Here is a 25869-nt window from a genome sequence, read left to right on the forward strand (position 1 = left end):
GTCAGGAAGTTTCTCCTTAGTTCTAGGTTGCTTCTCTCCTTGACTAGTTTCAGGTGAACAGGTGCTTTTCTGTGCTTCTCTGAAAAGGGAATTGAACCCATTTTTCTTGCTGTCCCATGATTCTATATTTTTAAAATAATTGTTCTGCATCCAGACTGTTTTGTAGCCAGAATAAAACTTCCCGTCTAACACCCAGACTGCCTAATTATTATTTTTAATTCAAAACCTTTGAATGACAACAGGATGCAATTTGGATAGTGAAACAAAACAATCTCCTAATTTTCTTATCTAATCAAAACATGATTTGATAAAATTGAAAGCAGGTGGAAGGAGAGAGATGAAATTGATGAAACACATTCTTTGAAGGCAGGTGCTTACTGTAGTTTATTCCCTAACAATTTTGTTCAGCGTTCTCCCTTCCCCTTGTTGTTTCTAGTAAATAAGCACCAAGTGGCCTCAGAAGTCGCTATCGGTATATTAACTTGGAGCTAATAATATACAACTCTAGTTTTGAAAAAAAATAATAATGAAAATAGGGAAATAAAATAGTTAACTTTTATTGGTGTAGAGTTTCGTGGCTGCAGTCTGTTGGGCAATATTGGGGTTCAGGGTTCATCGACTATGGTCTAGACAACAGATTTCCTGACATTTAACTGGTATCTTCAGAGGCAGGCTGTCTTTGACAAATATGTGAAGATACATAGACCATCTTGCCTCTGAAGATGCCAGTCACATTTGCTGGCAAAATATCAGGAAATCTGTTGTCTAGAACCACCACCCCCCGCAACTGCCCAACAGTCACTTTTAATTGATTCCGAATTGGTTCATAATAGCTTTTCTAAAATTTATGAGACTCTGAGGCTAGTTGAAACTTTTAGTAGAAAAACATTCCACAGTTTGGGAGCAGCTAAGGAGACAGGCTGGTGGTATTTTTTTTATTTAAAAAATGTTTCTAAAGATATTAATAACGTAATAAATAAAAAATGAGGAAAATGGCTTGTTAAATGTAGAAAAATGATCCTTTCTATCATCTTGTCACTCAGAGGACATTTGACCTTTCACTTTCAACTTTCATTTCTTATTTTTGTAAATCTTTAGATGCTTAGAGCATTCTGTTGTCTGAACTTTATCAGATAGATCAGGATGTGATTTTTTTTCCCCCTAAGTCAGAGATATCTTACAAAATGAGACTGATGTGCAAAAGTATCTGTGCAGACATAACTTAGAACGTTACAGTGTAATTAAATGGATTGATGGCAATATTGTCATGCACACTGCTGTCCAAAATTCCATATCCAGGAAAAAATGATGGCTAAGCAGTTGATAAGCTGGTAGTGTTTGAATAAGGAGATGTTCTCATTAATCCTTAGAATTGGCTAAAGGGAACAGCTGGGAAAAACCTGACTAGCATCAGAACCATTTTTTCTCAGAAACTTTCACTCCAGTGTCATGAATGCTGAGTCATGAATCTTTTTTGAAAAAGAAATCTATAGGTACCAGGTGCTTCCTGTTTTTCAGTATGGCAGAATTTTTGTTCAATTAGGCACTGTTCCCTATATATGCCAAATATAACATAGCAAGACTGAAACATTTCTGGCTGAAAAATCACTAAAATGTGTATATCTTTAGGGTGAAAAACACATTAGCTCATTCATTGTGTTTGTCTAGGCATCTGGGGAGGCATATTTTGTGTCAGATTGCTTTTGTAAGCACTTTTAAGGTTTCTGCGTAGTTATAATAGCACATACCTCTAGCCCAGGGGTAGGCAACCTTGGCTCTTTTATGACTCGTGGACTTCAACTCCCAGAATTCCTGAGCCAGCCAGTCTAGCCCATTTACCAGGATGTCCCATGAATTTGGTTATCAAAGATCAAAGAGCTGTGATAATCAAATTCACAGCTAAACAGTGAATTTTTCAACCTGTCCTTTTTCAGGAGTGTTGAGGCAGCAGGAACAGGATGTTGAATTCATTTTGAAAAAAAGTGAGAAAAACTTGTTAGAACTTTAGAAGCCAGGAAACTCAATATTCAGGGAGCTTAGAGGGAGGGGGCAGGGATTTGCCAACTATTCTGAGCTAGTTTGCTTTGATAATTGCAAGGGATAGATTGGTGAGAATTCCTATAAGGCAGTGGCGTAGCGTGGGGGGTGCAGGGGGGGCCGGCCGCACCGGGCGCAACATCTGGGGGGGCGCGCTCGCACTGAGCTGCTCAGGGAGCCCCAAGGGCTGCACAGAGTTGGCTTGGCTCCGCTCTCGAGCTGCTCTTTCTTGCAAAGCGAAATGAGTCCGGCAGGTGAGATGGGCGGCCACATAAACTGAATAAAATAAATAGAAGCGGCCAACTCTCCGCCCAGGCTCAGGCCAACCGCAAGCGCCCCGCAGGCGCCCTGGCAGGTTTGGCCGAGCGAAGACGGACCCGCTGGCCGGCCGGCCTAGCTTCGTGCGCATGCGTGGCTTTATTTAGCGGGGCTCACGTGCGAGCTTGAATGCAGCGGCTCTTGCAGGTCGGAGCCCCACCCAGCCGCCCTCGAGAGGGACCCGGAAGCATCCCGCATGCGCGCGACTCTTCTTGGAAAGTCTACGCCGCTGCGGGGCGCGTCTTTTCAGCAGTGCCGTGACGTCACCACCCGCCCGCCCCTCTATTTCCGCTTCCGGTTGCCTTGCCCCGCCCCGGGTGCTGACAACCCACGCTACGCCACTGCTATAAGGTTCTTTAAAATACCAGGCCTTTGTGTGTTTGGCAGTGATTCCTGGTATAGAAAGACACACCTCTTTCTTGCCTTTGCTATATGCTCTATTTTATAGAATAAACCTTGGATTGTGCTGAATTTAAGCATATGCTGGTTTTCCTCTAGGGAAGTCCCCACTGAGCATACATATCTTTAAGCTGCTAAGGCCAGTTTTTAAAGTCTGTAACACTTTGCTTGAAAACATGTTATTATTCTCTCTCTGCTATTTAAAGCAGGAATACCTTTGCCATTAGGCCCTGGCTGGCTAATCTGGATATTGCATCAGGGTATTGTTGCTGAAGTGGTGCCCTTCTGGGATCTAGGGCTGTTTTCCTGGCTGTTCCTGTTTATTTTTATTCTCCTCTGCTCTCTCGAGTATTGCAGCTAGGCTTTTGGGAAGTTAAGATGGTACTGTGAGAGTAAAAAGTGGTATGAAGAGTTTTTGGCCTCTTCTTTGCCAGATGCTGAACAGCCACTTGTTGAGGGTGATTGGGAAAGTTCACCCATCACTCGGATGGTAGTTGGCTCGGTCAATAATTGAATCTTGTTTTCCAACAAATGTAGGTTCAGCATTTGATTTAATACCTTTTTAATGTTTGTATTTTGTGTTTTTATCGTTGTTAGCCGCCCTGAGTCCTTTGGGAGATAGGGCGGCATAAAAATCCCATAAATAAATAAACAAATTTCCACCAGAGCATCCAGAGATGCCATGATTTGTTGCTGGTGATTGGTATCACAAAAAAAATAAATAAATGAGGAGATGTGCTGAGTCCTGCTGGACAGAGCCGAATGATACTGGAATAGATTTGGGGTTTTTGAAGGTTCTGAAGGGTTTTTTGTTTTGTTTTTTTAATATTAGGTCAGGTTGTATTTCTAGGTTAGACAGGCAGAAAAAGGAAGATTAATATTTTGGTTTGTCAGGATCCACATCCCATCTTGTTGTTCTGCAGCTTGTTTGTCATGGAAAGCTGTCAACAAGTAGAAGTTAACATTTGTTAACCACCTGAATGATAAAGTTAAGCGCCATTATAGATTTTATTATTGCTTTCAGAGGGCATGTACTGGCGTTAAGTAAATAGAGATATTATATCCCTAAGCTTGCAATTTATTTGGTACATACTGCTTTTTATTTTGGTTAAGCCTTGGAGAAACAGCAAAGATTTGTGCAAAAGCCAATTTTCTTACTCTACCTACTATCATACTTAATTTTTTTTGTCTTGGCCTACATTTAAGGAACTTAAATTTCAATATATGGTTTCCAGCATGTTTGTTTTGCAGGATCAAACTTGGTTGGTCATCTGTACCAGAGGCTTAGTCTTCCAAGCCTTTGTATTCCTGCGGGAGCCCATCCTCAGGGAACTTCTCTCTATCAGTATATATGGTTCCCTGAGGATGGGCTCCAGCATGAGTCCAAAAGCTTGGAAGAGTAAAGCTCTGGTCCCAGTAACCAACCCAGATTGGACCCTGCAACATTATTCTGGGACACATATATTTGCCTTCATTCATATTTGTTTTATTCTCTCATAAACCTGTGGGTGGATTTTCGCTCCGAATGTGGCTAAAATGAAGTTGGATAGCTTGAGACTCAACATATTATGAGTCTTAGTAAGTGTAAAGCAAACCATCACATTAAGCTGTGATACAGTTTATTTATTTGGGCACAGTTATACGTTGATAAATGTGTTTAGCTTAGGAGATAGGATAGAGACAATAGAGTGGTTGAGTTTCACCTTATGAGCTTCATAGCAGATGATAAATTCAAACTTGGCTTGAAGTGCTTACTCCAGTATTATTTCCACAGTACTGCATTGATTTTCTCTAGTGTTCTTGTCAACATTGCCTTGGCCTTTCCTTTCATGGCAAGTTGAATAGTGAAATACCATGGTAAACAGCTCGTCTGATACTCCGAGGTCCTTCTGTTTTTTGAATTCACTGGCAGCTTTTGTGACAAAACTGTCAGCCTATATTGTGTTGAAAACCCTTTTTATTCTCTTTGCAATGGGCACACAAGAAGAACTGAAAACTCAATAATTCCAAATACATGTGTATTGTGATTCCTGTTATGTAGGATTTGTTATGGGCCATATTTCCACTAACAATTACTTCTGCTTAACAAAGCACTTTGAATAGAAAAGCAAGCAAGAGAAATAATTATCTTGGACATCCACATGATGCCCTTATGGCATGTACTGAAATCTCCCATCTGATTTCATTTTTTTATTCTTTTGAATAACAACATCATTATCATCAGAAAGTAGGAGAGTTGTACATGAAAAAACTTTTCAAATCTTGAAACATATAGTTTTATTCTGAAGGAAATTATTTAGAATTGGTAGTGGTTGGATATAACAAAATTCAAAGTAAATTGGGTGTTCCATGTTTTGTTTAAATAAAATTTATAATAGTTTGGAGTGTTTCAGCAGTGGAGACCTTTCTGATATGTTAGGAGGAGAGATGATAAGGGACAGAGAGAAGGGGATTTAACCACAGGATTAAATGCTGTGGTGTAAGAAGAGGTTTGTAAGATCCAGTTATTATAGCCTATCTTACTAAAGTATGGCTACCTATGGGGTTGATTTTCTGGCCTGCTCTACATAGTGGGGCTGACAACCAGGACTCTTTTGGCCAGAAAAATAACACTTGAACTGCCAGTGGCAAGACCGCTTCCAATGACATCACTAATCTAGAATTTTTTCACTCTCAAAACATTTCCCACCTAAACAAAAGTTCAGGTTGGTCTCTGTCCAAACAAAATTCTGTGTATTATTTCGAATTAGAAACAAAACATTTATGTGTGGTTTGCTTCATGCAAGAATCACTAGAAGGTCAGTGGTCCAAGTGGTTCATGTCCAACCCATTTTGCACATCTCTAGAAATCAGTGTGTAGCAAAGCAAGGTGCCAGACTTAGATGTAATCTGATCTGTAAGATATATTTTTCATTATTTTTGGCATTTCCTTTAGCACCGACACAAGAACATAAAATGGTGACTGCATCCAATGCTTTGAAATATACCTATATATTCATGAAACAGATAAGGTAAACTGATCCCTAGAGAGCTTTCTGAATCTGAGAGATCAATAGGGTGGTGAGGAACAACCCACAGGTGTGTACTTTATGATTGGATGTCTGTACAAATCAGTCATCCTGAGGATGCTATTAATATGCTCTTAAATTGCTCCTTGAATGCCTACTATTCCCCAAATTTGAGAGCTCTTCCATTTCTTATATATCCTTTCCATGATAAGATGTAAAGCCAAGCATTAGCACTTTTCTCTCTGATGGGATGGGCAGAGCAGTAACATTAGGATTAGTATTTCTGATCTTCAGATATGTGTAAACATCACAGGAGTAGAAACTAACCTGAAGCAGAATTTTTAAATAACTGTCACAGATGTACCTAACAATTGATGACTTAGGTTAACATGAGCACATTCATAACATTTTATAAGTTGTATTTTGAATTGATAAATGGGTCTTGCTATCTATAAGCAGAGATGTCAGACTTGTTTGTGGTCTGAGTATAATGGGTATATAAGCTGGAGTAATTGGAAACAAACCACTTTCAGTGCAGTAGAAAAGTGAATGATCCAGAATTCTGGAAAGGCTTTGATGCAAAACCTAGAATGGTAAGGGGAGAAGAGACTGAGTTAATAGAATTCACACTGGGAGTTGGAAACCACAAACCTTGAGAACATCCAGGTGAAGAAGACTAGAATATGAAAATAACTGGCTGAAGCATCTTCATTAGTTTGAAGTAAGGTGGATAGCAAGGAGAAGTTTTTAGGGAGAGCATTTCCAAATGGAGATAATCACTAGCCAAGTGTGTCATTTGAATAACAACCTTGCTTTATGAATATTTAGTTTATGTTGTTAGTTGCAAATTCGTGTCCGACCCATCACGACCCCATGGACAATGTTCCTCCAGGCCTTCCTGTCCTCTACGATCTTCTGGAGTCCATTTAAGCTCACACCTACTGCTTCAGTGACTCCATCCAGCCACCTCATTCTCTGTCGTCCCTTTCTTCTCTTGCCCTCAATCTTTCCCAGCATTAGACTCTTCTCCAGTGAGTCCTTCCTTCTCATTAGGTGGCCAAAGTATTTGAATTTCAACTTCAGGATCTGCCTTCTAAAGAGCAGTCAGGGTTGATCTCTTCTAGGACTAACCGGTTTGATCGCCTTGCAGTCCAAGGGACTCACAGGAGTCTTCTCCAGCACCATAGTTTATAATAAATGGCTTTTTAAAGTGGTTAATGATATCATATTCACATTAAAGTATAACCTTATTCCAGAGCTAACTATAGTAAACTAGTACTGTAAATTAGATTGGTGTTACTGTTCATCACCACTGCTATCAGACATGAAAGAAATGTGTAAAACCTATTTTTTAAATCCTTCTCTCTCACAGGACTGCCCACAGATCCTTCCAAGCACCCAGATCTATATCCCTGTTGGTGTGGTGAAGCCTATCACTTTAACAGCCAAAAACTTGCCACAGCCGCAGTCTGGTCAGCGCAATTACGAATGCATCTTCCACATCCCTGGGAGCCCCTCCCGTGTCACTGCCCTGCGTTTCAACAGTACCAGCATCCAGTGTCAGAATACCTCGGTGAGTCCATAGCCCAGAAACTGTCTTCTGAAAAACTGCTTTTGGCCTTGGATTATAGAGGAAGCCTGAATTTGGTAGGATTGTAGGAAATTATGTGTGTGTGAACTCCGGGATACAAAAGAGCCTTTTTAATCACTGAGCTTTCGTCAACCTCCTGTTGACATCATCAAAGTAAGGGCTAAAGGTGGGAAGAACCTACCTATGTGACAGTTTAACAGTCAGGTCATAGAACATGTAATCAGCCTGCCCACCCCCCCACTCTCCCGCATTTAGCCACACTAGTTTTGGCTCAGCCATACAAGCCAGCTTCTGTTTAGATCTTGACATCTTTCCTCCCCTGAGCTGTTCGGCGTGTCTATCCTGTTGCGTGTGGCCGTTCAGCATCACCACTGGAGCACCACTCATGCCGTTTCATTCAATTGTGGCATTGGTCTGCCACTTAGGCACGTCAGCTGTCAATGTCCTCACAGAACGTGCAAAGGGCCTGCCTGCCTCCCACTCTCCTGCGTTCGGTCGCACCAACTCCGGCTCAGCCATATAAGCCTTCCCTTGTTGCAATTTTGATACTCTCTCCTACACCAGTTTCTGGGCACGTTTATGCTGTTGCATGTGATTGTTTGGTGCTGTGGCCGGACCATTGTTCTTGCCGTTGTGGTTAGTCATGGCAATCGACAGCTGTCAATGTCCTCGTCATGTATCTTGTTCCCGTACTCTTTTAGTAAACAGCCACCTTTGGTGGAACCTTGGGCGATGACCTCAGCCCCGACAAAATCAAAAGGGTAGTCGTTCTCAGCTATGTGCGCCCATACCTGGGAGCATTTGTTCCTGTTGTCTGACCACCAAAAAGTGCTCATGGAATCTGGTCTTGAGATGTTTACTAAAAGAGGCTTGGCTGTTCGGTTACCATTCAATCAACCGACATGTGGAGTTACTGCCACCATACCAAACATTGAGGATACATGAACAACAACGCAGATTAGCTGAACGAGTTAACATTTTATCATCTTCACGCTGGATGAATAAAAATATGAAGAAGCTGACTCGCTTACCCATGGAATGACATGATGGCATGACAGGTGGAGTGATGAAAATACAAGCAGAGCCCGTTGTTGAGCCGAAGGAAGGGCAGCGGACTAATATGACCGGGAGGAGATACATGATGAGGACATCAACAGCTGACGCCCTTACGCAGCAAACCAATAACCGCAACGGCAAGAGCAATGGTCTGGCCACAGCACCGAATGATTGCGCGCAACAGTATGAACACACCCGGCAACTGGTGAAGGAGAGAGTATCAAAATCGCAACAAGGGCCAGTTTATACGGCTGAGCCGGAGTTGGTGTGGCCAAATGCAGGAGAGCGGGGGGCAGGCAGGCCAATTGCACGTTCTGTGAAGACATTGACAGCTGATGTGCCTAAGTGGCAGACCAACACCATGATCAAATGAGATGGCATGAGTGATGGTCCAGCGACGACGCTGAACAGCCATGTGCAACAGGATAAATGCACCAAACAGCTGGGGGGAGGAAAGATGTCAAGATCTAAACAGAAGCTGGCTTGTACGGGTGAGCCGGAACTAGTGTGGCTGAATGCGGGAGAGTAGGGAGTGGGCAGGCTGATTACACGATCTATGACCTGACCGTTAAACTGTCACACAGGTATCTATGTAGGTTCTTCCCTTCTTTTTATGGAAAATGTAGTTATTGAGCTTCATCCAGGCCTTTTTCTTAAGATTTAGCATTCTAGTCTCATTCATTTTGTAGTTGTGTTGTTATTGTTGTGGAGCTGTGGGGGAGGAAGTAGTATTATGTATGTTCACTACCTTGGGTTACTTATAAAGTAATAAAGGCAGGATAAAAGTTAAATAAAAATAAATTCATTCAGAGGTGTGTGTGTGAGAGAGGGCAAAAGATATTCCCCCCTTGTGTCCATATTATCCTATCCCCAAATACCTGCTGGATGAGAAACCAAATGTTTTTAATTAGGTCAGGTTAGTATTCTCACGTGAGATTATTTAATTGCCGTGAGTGTTCTTTTGACAGAAAAAATAATAACAAAGGCAGCAGCAGGTGTTATTGTTTCAAGAAGTTCCATATCCCTCATAGTACCAGAGTATTGGATGAATGGGCTTAAGGGAGCTCTGATCATAAAGACCCGTACATTTAATGTGCTAATCTGTAGAGACATACTTTTTCTTGCCTAGCCTTCTGGGCTATCTTCTAATCATCACACCTTTATTTAAGACTCTGTTCTGCTGAATAGACCACATTAGCTCGGGGGAGTGAAGTGTGGTTAAACTAGCAGAAGGACAATAGAATAATATTGATAGGAAAGTCTAGATGAGTCTAGAGGCATCCCATCAAGCCACCAAAGAATTGTGTGTGTAATTAGAGTCAGCAAGTAAACTTTTCTTCATTTTTCACATCCAGTGAATTATCCAGTGAACTGTTATATTATGGCCCATATATCTAATAAAATTGGGTAAAATTGTTTATTTGGTAGCCTTTAAGAATAAATTTATATGGTCTGTCCCTTACATTTTTCTAGTTCTTCTCAAAGGGGAAAGTTCAGAACACAGAACTTTTTGTGATTGTCAATTTTACACTATATTCTTTCCCCTGTAGCTGACATTTATAGCCTGCAACTCTCCACAGTTCTGACTATAATCCCCAAATTGCTGATGAATTATAATTTTAATGTGTTATGAAAAGGAGATTTGATTTAAGTATACTGTGTGAGGAGCAATCAGATTGGATGTTATTAATTTTAGTTACATTTAAGAAATTTAATTTTATTCTGAACCCATGTTTAGAAGTGTCATCTCTGTTATGTTATTTGAAAATGAAATGCAGCCCTCAGCTGAAAAAAAGTTTGTCTCCAATTGTCTGTTATGATATTTGTGAAACTACTGGGAGACTTTATTTGAGTTTTGGAATTTGATGCCCCAAGTCCATTTCCTTTCTGACTAAATCCAAAGAAGCTGTTCCAGGTTCTAAATTACTGTCATAATATAAGACAGAATAGAACAGATGAACGAAACACAAATTGAAGCTTAATCTAGATGGAGACACGGTCAATCAGTTGAAATTCAGATGAGAAAATAAGAATGGAATCTATACTGGTTGAACTTGCAATATACAATACCTCTCTTGGATACTCTTAATTCTGGATAGCTGGGATTTTGTGTTCACTGCAGGCATCTTGAGTATTTATCTCATAAATCCTCCCTGCCCACTTAATTGAAATAACATTTGCAGGAAAGAAGCTGTTTTGGTTGTACGGTGAGCCAGGATCCTGATAAGGCCTGGTGAGACTAACAAATCAGCTGTATTTGGGAAGAAGGCAGATGTTAACTAGAAAGCTAAAGCATAATGTATGAGTTCATTGTAATTAGTCAGCAGCAACCAAATCTTGCCTGTTAAACTAGATAGTAGACTATTAAGAGAGTTTTTTCTATTGAATCTTTGGCATGGTTGCTCTTTGTACTGCCTGCAAAGCCTCCAGGACTTCCATCCTAGCAGAGTTGCAGAGAAAGGCTGTGGGTTTGTGTACGTGTACAAGTGAGTCAGGTCAGGCAGTAATGATTTATTTAAAAATTACCGTAGGTTGAATTTTATTTTTTGTAGGTAAAATCCTATTTTGTTGAGGTTGTGTATTCCTTTCCTTTCTCGGTGACACTTCTGCCTGCTTGCTAGTCATTTCTCCAGACACTGGTTGTTTCTGCTGCCATTAACAGCAGGATACTAGTCATCTATAACATGTTTACTGTGAGAGAAACAAACAAGGGTCTCTTCTCTTTTCCAAGAAACCTTGTGTGAGTATTGGGAATGCGTACATGCATGTAGAAGCATGCATAACCTCAAACCAAATATTTATTTGTTCATTGATTCTGCAATTCATACGGGGGAGGGTTATTTGTATGACAGTTGAGAAAACCTATATTAGTACATGTGCACTGAAGATCAGGATGATAGGGACTGGACAGTAGATGACACAGAAAACAACTTTACTTTTTGAGGTAACTGTATCACCAGGAAAGCTGGCTAAAATAGGCAAGAACGGTAAAGGATAAAGGAGACTAAACTGCAAACAAAACAACATAATAATCCTCAGGTACTCGGTGAAAACAAAAAATAAAATTAAAGTAATAAGTAATATGGAATGAAAAACAAGGGTAGTTCTTGCTTAATGACTGCCCTGTTTAGCCACCATTTGAAGTTAGGACAGCACTGAAAAAAATAATAATGGGGTCCCAAAAGAGAAGCTGTTGGCCGGAGATGATTGGTTGCACCAACAAAGAAGGCAGTCTTGTCTCTCTCCTCCAAACTTATATTTTTGGGTTTTTTCCCCAATTTTAATCTGTTTTTATATTTATAATTGTTTGGCTATTTGTATATCTTACTGCTATTTGTATATCTTACTGCTAAGCTTGTAAGCCGCCCTGAGTCTTCGGAGAAGGGCGGGATATAAATGGAATTAAAAAAAAATCTTATGCCATTCTAGGCTGCTAAGAGTTGCCTTGTACCATGAGTTGGGTGACAAATAAATTTAATAATAATTTTATGACCCGTTTTCACACTTATGACCATTACACTATCCTTGCAGTCATGTGATTGAAATTTGCCATTCACAGGCCTCACTTGCAGTGAGCAAGGTCAATGAAGAAGCCAGTGGCAAAATCACAAGTCATGGTCATGACATGTTTTGCTTAATAGCTCTGGGTTATTCACTTAATGGCCGTGGCAGAATGAAGTTGTAAGTCTGTTGCAGTCATGTGATATTGGCATTGCTTAGTGATGGAATTGCCAGACCCAGTTTTGGTTGATAAGCAAGGACAACCTGTGGTTGGTTTTAATCAGATAACATATTTTGGAAATAATAATTCCAGAGAATCCAGTTTCAGAGAAATAATTCTTATATAATCAGAAGTGAGTGAAGAACCTCTAGTGACTTTTACTTCTTTCCCCCTCTTTATTTTATATTGCATGGCTGTGGCTTCTTTTATCTCCATAATTCATCCTTCATGCAGAACATATATAGATAATATTGATACACATTTAGAAATTTATCTTAGGTGTTTTGGGAAACCTTAATCTATGGCACAAAACAGAGCAGGCAGTAAAAAAGGAGCTTGCACTGTCTTAGGCTTTAAAGGAATATTCATGATGGATGATCTAGAGCAGTATTTGTCAACCTTGCCAAATTTAAGATGGGTGGACTTCAGTGCCCAGAATGCCCCAACCAGAATGGTTGGCTGGGGAATTCTGGAAGTTGAAATCCACCCATCTTAAACCTGGCAAGGTTGAGAAACACTAACATAGAGGATGAGAGAGAGCACTCATCTAGCTTATGAGGACAGATTATTCCTTGGCCACAGACAGTTGCATTGTACACAGTACAGTTTTGCCACTTTCCCAGTTATTAGTTCAGAGACAGTTCTTGAGAGGTCAACCAAATGGCTGTTTCCTTAACAGGAGGTCTGTTAACTGCTTTGTCTCTGAGTGCTGTCAGTGAAACATAGATAGTCTTATCACATTCAGATTGAAATCAGGTCAGCCGGAATGTGGAGATGTGAGAAAAATTTGCTACTAAGTAGTGTGAAAATTATTCAGAAGAATAATTTTGATGTTCTTCAGGAAGAATCATATTAGAAGGAAGATCTGTTTCAAGAGACTGAGTCAGCTGGTTAAATCACTTACGGTAATTGCATTCCTCTACTGGAACGCGGTGGCTCAGTGGGTTAGGACACTGAGCTTGTCAATCAGAAGGTCGGCAGTTTGGCGGTTTGAATCCCGAGTGCAGTTTGAAAGCATGTAAAAATGCAGGTAGAAAAATAGGGACCACTACGGTGGGAAGGTAACAGCGTTCCGTGCGCCTTTGGCATCTAGTCATGGCGGCCACATGACCACGGAGATGTCCTTGGACAAGTGCTGGCTCTTCGGCTTTGAAATGGAGATGAGCACCGGCCCCTAGAGTCGGAAACGACGAGCACGCATGTGCGGGAGAACCTTTACTGGAAATTCAGTTGTGAGCTTTGACTTTTTACCAGTTATAAATATATTAAGTTTAGAGCCAGTCTTTTAGTAACATGCATGTTCATATCACTGAAAATTAATCAAATAAAATAATATAGCATTGTAACTTGTCTAAACAGGAAGAGTGAAAGCTTAAGTATCTGAGAAATGGAGTTAGATGATATTCAGCAAATTCTGTAAAAGGTCTTAGAAGGTGGGGTTCCCTTATGCTAAGAAGACATAAAAATGATGCCAGATGAACCTCAATAGAAATTGATGAGACAGCTGTTTAAGTTTATGTGAATTGAAGCTGCAACAAATCTGTGAAAGTATAACTTTAAAAGTTCATTCAGTATGAACTTTTAAGCTGTCTATTCTTTAATCTCTCTCTATTATTTAATCTCTTTCTCCCTCCTTTTGCTTCCCCTCTCCTTTCTCTCTGTGTAGAGTATACCAAGTCAGGCTGACATATTATATAAATAACATTAAATATTTAAATTGGTTGCCATTTTCTTTTAAACACTTCCTTATTCATTTGACACGTGACCTTTATACATTTCTAAGTACAGTAACATTTTCCCTGAAATAAAAATTAATAACAATAATAAAACATATTGATTGGCCTGTGGGATCCAACAAGGCATATGTCTCTGTCTTATGTTAATACATAGTATTGATTATATGACTGAAAGGAAGACTGTTTTTTTCTCAGATAGCTTTAAATAAAATTAAAGAATCCAACTTAGATTTACTAAGAGTACTGGGATGGCAGCACATTGTTTTTCTTGTCTTAAATTTAGTGCTGCCTCCCTTCTTTTTGGATAAATATAGTCTCTCATGAAAAGCGATTCTGAATGTTCTGTATGAATACACATCCTTACGATTTTCTGTCTGTTCATGAGGCTTTGATGCATCCTTTTCACTTTCTTGCTTTGAGGATTTGGGCTTGCTTAGTTGTATTTTTAACAAGAAAAATGAAAGACAGGCACAGATTTGATCACCAACCTGTGGCTAATTCAGCATGCTGTCTTTCGTTATTCCAAGATACTGGATTTCAGGTATCTAAGATTACAAATAGCTTTCTCATCCTTGCTTTCATGAATTGTCCCATTGCCCTGTTTCTATTGAACTCTCCAAATGGTGAACCAGAGGTTGGATCCCATCAGCACCTAGTATCTTCTGTTCTATTATTTTTGCTGGGTCTTGAACATTCGGGGTCAGGTCCTTTCTCTCCAAATCTTTCCTTTAAAGCTTCCCATTTCACTTTAGAACACAACTGAGCTTCCTTCATTCTAACGAGATTTGGTCTGCTTTATACTGAAGGACACTGTTTAACAATAAACAGCATGGCTGAACAGTAGCAAAAGTGTTAGCTTAATGGGTCCTGAAGGTTGCATTTAAAATACAGCCCACAGGGAAGGAATTCTGTATCTATAGCAACACAAAACCTGAAAGAAGGAAGGGCATTTTCTCATCTATAAGCACAAGACTGGAGAACATGAATTCCATCTATGCTATTATTGTTTCATTAACAAAAAAAGGGTGCTAGGGAAATGCCATGGGATTTTTTTTAAGCATAGTTCTGTATTCCTCTAGTGCATGGCTGGCTCAGGAATTCTGGGAGTTGAAGTCCACGAGTCATAAAAGAGCCAAGGTTGCCTACCCCTGCTCTAGTGGCTAAACCATGTATAGATTTTGTGTGTAGGGATGCCATTAAAACTCAATGGAATTTCAGTCAACCTATTAATTATAAGACTACAGAAGTGCTACTATGGAGAAGCAGGCCAGGAGATATTGTTTAGACATGTATTCAGAAAGCGGTTCTGATCTAAAAGTTGATAATGGAAGTAGATAAGCCAAGGTTCAAAAGCAGAATAGAATTTCTGGGGTTAAAGAAAAGCTTAGAATCCAAGAAAAGCTCATTTAAGAAAGATTTGTTCCCACAATCAATTCAAGGCAGCATGTCTCATTTAATCTGCATATGTGTTTATAATTTTGCATGGGAAAAAGTCATGGCTATTCTCAGGATTGGATTTGTTGTGAAAAAGAAATCTTGTAGTCTTTTTTTATGGGAAAGAGCTGATGTTTATATTTTCCTATGAAATGACATCACCATGACTATTCATGTGTTGGTGTTTGGCCCAAGCCCAGTGAAATCCAATTGAAATGAATTCTTTATTACTTACACCTAATGGAAAGAATCTTCTAATCCCTTAGAGTCCTAGATCTATTCTGAGAGATTCTAAGGTGTGGCTACCCTTCCTCATCCAGACTACACCTCTCTTAATTCAGATATCTCCCTGGGAAAGTTCTGTGTTGCCAAAACTCTCCTTCACTGCTTCTCCAGGTGCACATTCTATCACAGTAGAATACGTGGATAGGTGGAATTGATTCTAACTCTTATAAAAACTAACTATGAAAATATGAGTATTTTAACTCCATAAATCTCAGTGCAGTTTCACTCAGATTTTGACATAGGATTCAAAAATCCAATTATCTTTTGTCTTCTCTCATCTTCTTTTCTGCTAGAGACCAGAAATTATATTTGAAACAATATTTTGTTAGAATTAATTTGCATTTTTGCCTTAGCTTTTTTTTTACCAGATTTACATTCCATATCTTTTATTTTAGGAGGTTTTTTTAAGTTTTGGATATTGACATTTAAACTCATTTAATTCAGCATTAAATTTCCATTTTGACGATAGCTATCATTCTAGATCTTTCAGTCTGAAGAGTTTGTTCATGCTTTCAATGTTTGCACTTTGGTTTTGTCTTAAAATACAAAGAGAACTACCAATTTCACATGTTTATTTTCATGTTTTTGGTGTCCCCCTTCCCATTTCACCTAGTTTGATTATAATGCTTTATTCCATACAAAATTAGATAATTTTGCAGGATATTTTGTTATTTGGAGTAAAAAATACTTTGATGTACACTTACATATCTCGTTTATGATAGATAACAAGCATACAACAATGTAATAATATTTATGAGATAGTGGATTTCATTAATTGAATAAGGACATTTCTTGCTATTAATATCACTCCATCCATCCATCCATCCAACCATCCATCTCCAGTTTATCTACAAATCAGGTAATTGTTTAAATCAGTGTTTCCAACTTGGGCAACTTCCAGCTGCATGGACTCCTGCTTCTGGAATCTTCAAGAATATTCATGCTGGCAGGAAAATTGTGAGACTTGAAATTTTAAAAAGGTTTTGAAAAAGGATTAGGTGTATTTATAAGCACCGGGCAACTTGTAGTGAGTCATTCACTGTTAATTAAAATTCCATGTTCAAAGGCTGTGTATTCATGATGCCAGACAAAGGAGCAGAGGAACTCATTTTCACACCTTATTTTAATCATTGAACTAGCTGATGTTTGGAATAAAGATGGCAGATTATATATCCCTTGGTCTGCTTGAGATGTTCAATTCATCTGGCATACAGTTTGGATTCATTATCCTATAGCAGGGGTGTCAAACTCAATTTCATTGAGGGCCGCATCAGCATTGCGGTTGCCCTCAGGGGGGTGGGCGGGAGTGGCCTACTGGGTGGGCGTGGCCTACTGGGTGGGCGTGGCCTACTGGGTGGGCGTGGCCTACTGGGTGGGCGTGGCTAAAGTGTATATGGCCTACTGGGTGGGCATGGCCAGCTCTACATCATTTGCATCAAGGGTGCCTATGGGGGCCTGGGCAGGAGTGGGACAGATCTGAGGGACTCTGGCAGGAGGAGGGTCTCTGGGCCAGGACCAAGGCAGTGGGGGCCGTTCCCTCACTGTTTCCAGGATGGCTTCGTGGGCTGCATGAAACCACTTCGCGGGCCGGATCTGGCCCCGGGCCTTGTGTTTGACATGTCTGTCCTATAGCCTTCTAGTCCTGTTTTGATATCATGAACAAATTAAATTTAAAATAAAAAAAAATAAAAAAACTTATTTAGTGCTGGTGTTTTCTAGTCCTGATTTGTTTTCCATAAGAGAGAATGATTTTTTTTGTGAGAATAGTGGATAGTGTACCAATAATAGAACAGTCATATTTTGTAGGGTCCGTCTACTCTTCAGGTAGTTATGATTGGTCTGCTTGTTATAGGAGTCTTGTATTTTTCTATTTCTTTCTATTTCATTATTTTAATGTTTGAAAAAAGAGAAGGGAGACATTGAAACCATGATTCCAGGGAATAAAACTGATCACTCTTTTGCTTACATTAAATGTCCCAATGCCTGCCACCTGGAATACCATACCTCCTGAGAACCAGTTGGCCCTGAATCTGCTGATATTTTGGAAAGACCTTAAAAAGCCTTCTATCACTAAACTATAACCTGCCTCTCCCCCCCCCCCCGCCATTCAAAGTTTCCAAGTTTGATTATTTAAGTAAGAAAAACATCCATACCTTTAAACTTCACTGATTTATGTAAAACAATATTAGCAAGCAAGATTTTGCCAAAATCTTGCTGCAGTCATTTCACTGGATTCTCTCTACCAAGTTTCTAACTACCAGTGGATATATAAAGTATGTTCTCTACCAAATGTGTACCAATAGGTCACAGTAACCGAAAAGGAAATTCTTCTCATCCATCAAGGGACAGGTAATCTTAAACAGTGCTCTGGATAACATTCAGTAGATGTAATAAGGGTAAACTAATATCACTGTCCTTATGGAATAAACCTGAACATGAGTTTAAATCTATCTTTAGTTGTATTTAATTAGTCTATTTTGCCATCAGTGTTCTAGGCTAGCAGTCCCTAATTTTTTGTGCACCAGAGACCGGTTCTGTGGAAAATATTTTTTCCAGAGATCCCGGGGGGAGTGGTTTTATTTGCTATCTAGATCTCGCACATGTGCAGATGAGACTTTGCTCGTTTGCATGGCCAGGTTCCTAACAGGCCATGGAATGGTACCAGTCCACAACACAAGGGTTGGAGACCCCTGCTCTAGGCAGATCTTCTGATATTTCTCAGAGTACCCCCTCTGGGACAAGCTTGTCTGATATTCCCACCAATTCTGGATTACAAAGATCAACAGGTTCCTAGTGGAATTATTAGTTCATTAGGAAACTTCTTAACCACTCAAACTGGCTCTCGTAAATCAATACTTTAATTTTATTCTATCTATCTATCTATCTATCTATCTATCTATCTATCTATCTATCTATCTGAGACTATCTTTCTCAAAAACATAGTGACTTTGTACAGTTAAAAAGATTTAGAATAATCCAAAATATAGTTATTTCTGATAGTAATTAGGGAGCATTAGACTCCTAAATTTTATGTAGACTAAACTAAATCAGAATTTTAACTGAATATAATGCCATTATATAATTTTAGGTCAGATTCTCTTCTAATTATACATAGAATGGCATATACATAGAATGAAGGCTACTGCTAAGCTTGTAAGCCGCCCTAAGTCTTCGGAGAAGGGCGGGATATAAATGGAATTAAAATAAAAAATAAATAAATAATTAGCAATAAATTAATCTAATTTGTTAATCTCTCAAATTGCCCATAATTTCCCCAGAAAGATTTGCCTATAGTTTTTGAACCAGAAAAGATCCTAATTACTATAAGTATCTGCTGTATAATACCTATGTTGTTATCCTTGAGAAATGAGACACACAATCCTTACATGACTTTATAGCATTGAAAGGTTTTTATATTGATTTGGAAATTAAACGTTGTTGTACATATAAGACTACAAGGTGCCAGCAATGCATAATCATACTTTAACAGCTTAAAAAAATACATGTGCAGCAAAGATTATTGCTTCTTCACATACTATGCATTTTGTAACACTTTGTGCAACACATTTTCCCACCAATATAGCGAAATGGAAATTATGAATTTGGCAGTCCAATTCATCTGGAGGATGCTTAGGTGAGTCTGCATCCTAAAACAGGATCTATTACAGATTCTGATTTCCCTAGTAGAAAGGTAGAATTCATGATGTATTTATAATTCCTGAAAATTATAGTTACTATTTTAATATAGTTAATGTAATTTTTGCGGGATGAATTTAAGGAGTAAATATGGACTTTCTTCCCTATTTAGAGCTGCACAAAGAAGGTAAAAAAAAAGCACCCAAGCGTGGTGACATAAATTTTTAATAAATATGTGCAGATTATACACATTTAAGCATGGTAAAAGTAATTTAAATGAGGAAATGCAAAAATACAACAGAAAAGCATTCTAAATAGCAACTAACCATTGTGTGTATCCCAAATATCTATAGATATAAATATATATATGTGGAATATAAAACTGTAACACAAATATGTAATACATTTTCAACTAAAACCTTGCATCTTTGCATTTTAGACTTGAGTTTATGAAATCACACTGAGTGGCCAAAACCTTGACATACTAAATATGCTGAACTTGCAAGCTAGGCAGCTATAGAATTAGGTGAATTTATAAGAGAGGAAGACTCAGCTGCAAGCAGTGATAGAGAAAAATAATATTAGGCATGGAGAAAACGGATGTGGAACAAAGCAGATGGCAAACCTGTGCATGTGTGTGTGTGTGTGTGTGTACGTGGGCTTGGAGTACATAAATCACTCAAAAGACCTTATTATGTGCACTGCTCACCTATAGTGTATACATCCCTAATTACTTAGGCACAGAAGGAGAAATAGGGTTGCATCATACGAATTTGGAAATATTTGTGAAGGGAAAAAAAATCTCCCTCCCTCTTTCTTTACAAGCATCACCGACATTTATCTTTCTCCAGCAGTGTTTAGCGTGAAAAGGGAGTATCAGGAGAGTTTGATAGGATCCAATTAAATTCCAACCGATAAAATAATGATGAATTGCAGTTGAGTTCCAATGAGACACAGTGCACATTACTGTCATCCCCATAGTGCTAAGAAGGCATTGAGGTCATCAACAATAGAAAAATAGAACACAGTTGCAGCTGTACTATTTGTGTAGAAAACAGTCGAGGGAAATGAGGTTGGAAAGTGTATGTGTGTTTCAAGGTGGATAAATACACTGCAATAGTGTTCTGCACAAATCTAGGAGATCAGCACAGAAGTTATCCTCCTTTGCCATTCAGATTCAAATCTATAGAAGGGAAAATAAAGAAATTAAGGTTTCTCATTCTAATGAAAGTTATATTTTTATTGCGGCAATAAAAAAATTGAGCAGAAATAAGATTAGGCCTATTAAAGTACCAGACATTCCTATCATACATTGCCCATTAAAAAAACAAACTTATTTTGGTTAAAGTGTTATGTTTTAAGTCTAATCTATCCTAGTTGACATTCCCCTATAAATAATTCAAAGATGTCTTGAAGGCATTTCTGCTGTTCAGAAACAATAGGTCTTAATCAATCAATCAATTAAAATTTATTGCAGTAAAAGACCAGTACCCTTAATACATATGTAAATAAAGGTGGTCCTTATTTAATGTCCACTCATTCAGCATTGAATGTGTGACACTGCTAAATGTGTGGTGCCTATAACTGGTCTTCAAAATCCCAGCTGTTGCAGCTTCCCCGTGGTCACAATTGCAATTTCCAATCCCTGCCAGTTTGCCACAATCAAAGTCAATGGAGAAGCCAGCAGGTAGTTAGAAGTCGCAATCACATGAGGTCCTCACTCAATGACCCATGGTGATTTGGTTAGCAGTGATTGCCAGAACTGCAGTGTAGTCATGTGACATTGTGCTTTATGCATAGCGACTGAATTCCAATACCAATTATAGTTGTGTTAACACATTCCATTAAACTATAGCTTGTTTTAGCCACAATTTGTTTCATACTCTGTACTGAGTATGAGTACTCTGTAGTTATGATTTACAAAATACAAAGGGTGGATTCACATGCATGCAATAAAGCAGGGGTGTCAAACTCACAATGTCACGTGATGTGTTGTGACGTATCACAACTTTTTTTCCATTGCCGGCAATGAGGTGGGCGCGGTTTTTCCATGATGCATCCATCCCGTGGGCTGGCAGTTTGACACCCCTGCACTAAAGCCAAATAAATAATTAAACTTGCAGTAGGTGGTGTGTAAATTGAATCATGTATTTCTTTTCCTGGTGACTGAATGCTCAGTTAGTTAATCCTAAACTGAATAACATTTGTATCCGGTTTTCAAACCTTCCAGGCACTTGGCCATTGTTTTTCAAAGAACTTGGTTACTATTTGATGCTTGATTAGGTGGAACAAGATGAAACTTAATCAAGGGGAATGTTAAGCAGATAAACTCCACGTAAAATATACAAGGCACAAAAGTATCATTTGAGTTGTTTAAAGACTAGCTGATAGTGGAAAATGCTCTTATAAAAGAGATTTGTCAGCTTAAAAAGAACAGTTTATTGAGTAAAGTATATAATATTCAATGTTGCATACTGTTAGGAGGAAGAAATATATCAATGCTGGAATTTTGAGAATATCAGTTTGTACATTCTAAAAACAATGTACAGTAATAAAAAAATGAGAATATCCACACTGTGAATGTTTTCTTTGTCTCCCCTCTGGTATGTTTTTCTGTAATGAATCTTTTGTACCAGATTCGGTTTTTATCTTTCTAGGTATTCCTCTGTCTTTCTCTCCATATCTATACTTTTCTGTGTCCTTCTACACCCATCTGCTTGTTTGCTTGTCATGCTGTGTGCCCATCTGTGTAATTTTCTGTCCACCTACAAATGGTTTTTTAAAAAAAAATTTAAAGACTGATCAACTGGGCTGTTTATAGAAGCATTTGGTGTAGACTTTTCAAAAAAGAGTATTAAATATAGACTAACAGAAGGCAACTGATTACTCAATCAGGAATAGAGACAATTAGGTGAGGGGATAAAAGTAGCTTTGTGTCCTTATTGTTTTTATCTCTTCTACTTTCCTCAGTTCCTTTTCAATGTCATTGTTGATGTTTTATTTCTTTTTTATGGGTTTCATTTTGCTTTTATGCTATTATGTATTTTTACTGTCAGTTACTTGGATTACTTATGTAAATATCATATCCCACTGGAAATCCTGTAGAGTGATTACGAAGAGGCCAAGAGATTGCCGATAACGCATTTAGTTTGCCTGCAGGTCATAGGAGTGCCAAGTTAAATGGCGACGTAAATACCTCCTAGTTTTCTATTTATTAAATTGCTGAAATTGTCAAAGGTGTATAATTTTCAGCCACTGGGGGAGGACAGCACCACTCTTTGCCACCAACAGGTGACATGAAGTATGTGAAAGGATGCTGGAGAGAACTGATCATACTGGCCAAATGGGGGAAATACTTTGACCTGGCAATAGGACAGCTTCCTATTTTTTTATATATTATATTATATATTATTATATTTGTATACCGCCCTTCTCCCGAAGGACTCAGGGCGGTGAACAGGGCACATAAAAATACAAAATACAAAAATTTAAAAAAAGAATTAAATAAGAGCCCGAGCTAAAAACAGTAGAGTAATAAAAATCCCCAATAAAAACCCCAGCACATCCCCCATCAGGCCAGGCCGGCTTGCTCAAATAGGTAGGTCTTCAAGTCATGTCGGAAGGAGCAAAGGTCAGGTGCCATCAACCGGCAGCTGATTCCATAAAGCCGGGGCGCCCACAGAGAAGGCCCTCCCCCTGGGGGCCACCAGCCAACATTCTCTGACCAGTGGCACCCTGAGGAGGCCCTCTCTGTGGGAACGCACAGGGCGGAGGGAAGTTGACGCCGGCAGCAGGTGATCCCCAAGGTACTCCGGACCCATGCCATGTAGGGCCTTGAAAACCATTACCAAAACCTTGAACCTCACCCGGAAGAGAACTGGTAGCCAATGCAGCTCGCGGAGCAAAGGTGTAACATGGGAGTACCGGGAAACTCCCAAGACAACTCTTGTGGCTGCATTCTGTACCAGCTGGAGCCTCCGAGTGGTCTTCAAGGGAAGCCCTTCAAGGGAAGCCCCATGTAGAGAGCGTTGCAGTAGTCCAGACGAGAGGTCACGAGCGTGTGAGTGACCGTGCACAGGGCATCCCGGTCTAGATAGGGCCGCAACTGGCGCACCAGGCGAACCTGGGCGAAAGCCCCCCTAGTCACAGCCACTATATGATCTTCCAAAGTAAGCCGCCAATCTAGGTGGACTCCCAAGTTGCGAGCCCTATCTACGGGGGGTAAAAACTCACCCCCCATGGAAAGAGGTGGAATATTCTGAATATCCCGGTATGCTGGTATGCACAGCCACTCAGTCTTGTCGGGGTTGAGTTGAAGTCTGTTCCTCCCCATCCAGACCCGAACCGCCTCTTGGAACAGAACTATCTTAGTGCCTAAGGAGCAAGCAGTTGGACGTGGTCTCAGTTATTAGGAACCAAATATCTCTGTTACTAGCATATTGCAAAATGCTTCCTGCAAGCAGTTATAGTTGTCCAGCACATACACAGTCTCCTATTTATTAATTAATCATAATAGAGCTGGAAGGGACCTTGGAGGTCTTCTAGTCCAGCCACCTACTCAAGCAGGAGACCCTATACCATTTCAGACAAGTGGCTGTGTAGTCTCTTCTTAAAAACCTTTTCATGATGAAGCACCCACAATGTCTGAAGGCAAGCTATTCCACTGATTAATTGTCCTCACTGTTAGGAAGTTATTCCTTAATTCCAGCTTGCTTCTCTCCTTCATTAGTTTCCATCCATTGTTTCTTATCTTGCCTTCTGGTGCTTTGGAAAATAAATTGACCCCCTCCTCCTTGTGGCAGCCTCTCAAATACTGGAATATTGCTATCATGTCCCGTCTCCCCCCTCCCCCCCCCCAAAGTACCTTCTTTTCTCTAGACTGGCCATACCCAAATCCTCAACCGTTCCATCATATGTTTTAGTCTCCAAGCCTTTAATCATCTTAGTTGCACTCTTTTCAAAATCTCAACATCTTTTTTGTAATGTGGTGACCAAAACTGGGTGCAGAATTCCAGGTGTGGCCTTACTAAGGCTTTATAAGGTGAAGTACTGTTTCACATGATTTTGATTCTGTGCCTCTGATTATACAACCAAGGATTATATTAGCTTTTTTGGCTGCTGCTGCACACTGCTGGCTCATGTTTAAGTGATTGTCCACTAGGAGTCCAAGGTCCCTCTCACAGTTATTATTTTTGAGCCAGGTCTCGCCTAATCTGTAGTTGTGCCTTTGGTTTTTTCCTGCTTTGCTTTTCTCCACATTAAACTTCATTTTGTTGGATAGGGCCCATTGTTCAAGTCTGTCAACACCTTTTTGAATCCTCATCTTGTCTTCTGGGGTGTTGGCTATTCCTGCCAGCTTAATGACATCTGCATATTTGATGAGTTCCCCTTCTATCCCCTCATCTAAGTCATTTATGAAGATATTGAAGAGTACTGGGCCTAAGACAGAATCTTGTGGTATCCCACTGCCCACTTCTTTCCATGTAGATGTAGTACCATTAAGGACTACTCACTGGGTATGGTTTGTCAGCCAGTTACAAATCTATCTGGTGGTGATGCTGTCTATCCCACATTTTTTTAGCTTACCAAGAAATAGGTTGTGGTCTGCTTTGTCAAATGCCTTACTGAAGTCTAAGTATACTATGTCCACACCATTTCGCTGGTCTATTAATGTAGTCATTTTGTCAAAGAATGAAATAAGAGTGGTTTGGCATAATCTGTTTTTAACAAAAGCATGCTGGCTACTAGTTATAACTTTGTTTCTAGATGTTCACAGTTTTTTTTGGATTATTTTTTCCAGTATCTTCCCAGGTATTGATGTTAGGCTAATTGGTCTGTAGTCCCCCCCTTTTTTTTGCAGATGGGAACAACATCAGCTCTTTTCCAATCCTCTGGTAGTTCCACAGTGCTCCAAGATTTTTAAAGATATGGTACAATGATTCTGAGCTTCTAGATTACCTAAATTTAGATAATTTAAATACAGTAAAACTTCCATAGTTGACCACCTCCCTACATTGACCACCTCACTAAGGTGACCTAATTTTCATAGATCAGACTTACACTATTTGTGCACAATAGAAAGCCAATTTCTTTATATTGAACACCTCTGTAAGTTATATCTTGACCACCTGGACCTTGACACATGGTATTAATTTACTCTCTATAACTTGACCAGTTGAGTCCAGTCTGCACCAAGGGCAAGAAAAGTGAAATGCAGATTTGGTAGCAATAAATTTCTTTCAAGAAGAATATCAAAGGATACAATATTTTTTTTTACTTTGATTCACCAGTTTAACAATGATAATTATGGACTCATTTCGCAATATAAATTGCCCAAAGACTTAATTTTTTTCCACTTCAATTTTTTTTCCCCTTTTCCCTTTTTCAGGATTGATAAAAAATAGCCAATGGTAAAATGAAACAAATACACAAACAACACAGACATATGTGTCAAAGTAAAGCACCAACAACAGCGTGCAATTTACAATGGATCTAAACATTGTGAAAGAAAGAAAACACAGTTTTAAAATGTAACAAACAATATTTAGGTACAATTATGAAGCAGTAGTATGAGAAAAAAAACAGGTTTTACTTTTTTGTCTTTTCTCTATGCAAGTTGAGTCATGATGGCGAAAAGGAAGGAACTGA

At 39.3% G+C, this 25869-nt stretch overlaps 1 protein-coding gene across 1 annotated transcript in view; it reads left to right on the forward strand.

Annotated features, from left to right (window-relative positions):
• PLXNA1 (plexin A1) overlaps positions 1-25869 on the forward strand; it is a 408858-nt gene that overhangs the window by 265634 nt on the left and 117355 nt on the right. Inside the window, exon 10 of the mRNA XM_081315906.1 lies at positions 7135-7335. Coding sequence (XP_081172032.1) covers positions 7135-7335 — 201 coding nt within the window. The remainder of the gene's footprint in view (positions 1-7134; positions 7336-25869) is intronic.

This window comes from Vipera berus, assembly GCF_964194415.1.
Source record: "Vipera berus genome assembly, chromosome: 2".
NCBI classification, from domain to species: domain Eukaryota; kingdom Metazoa; phylum Chordata; class Lepidosauria; order Squamata; family Viperidae; genus Vipera; species Vipera berus.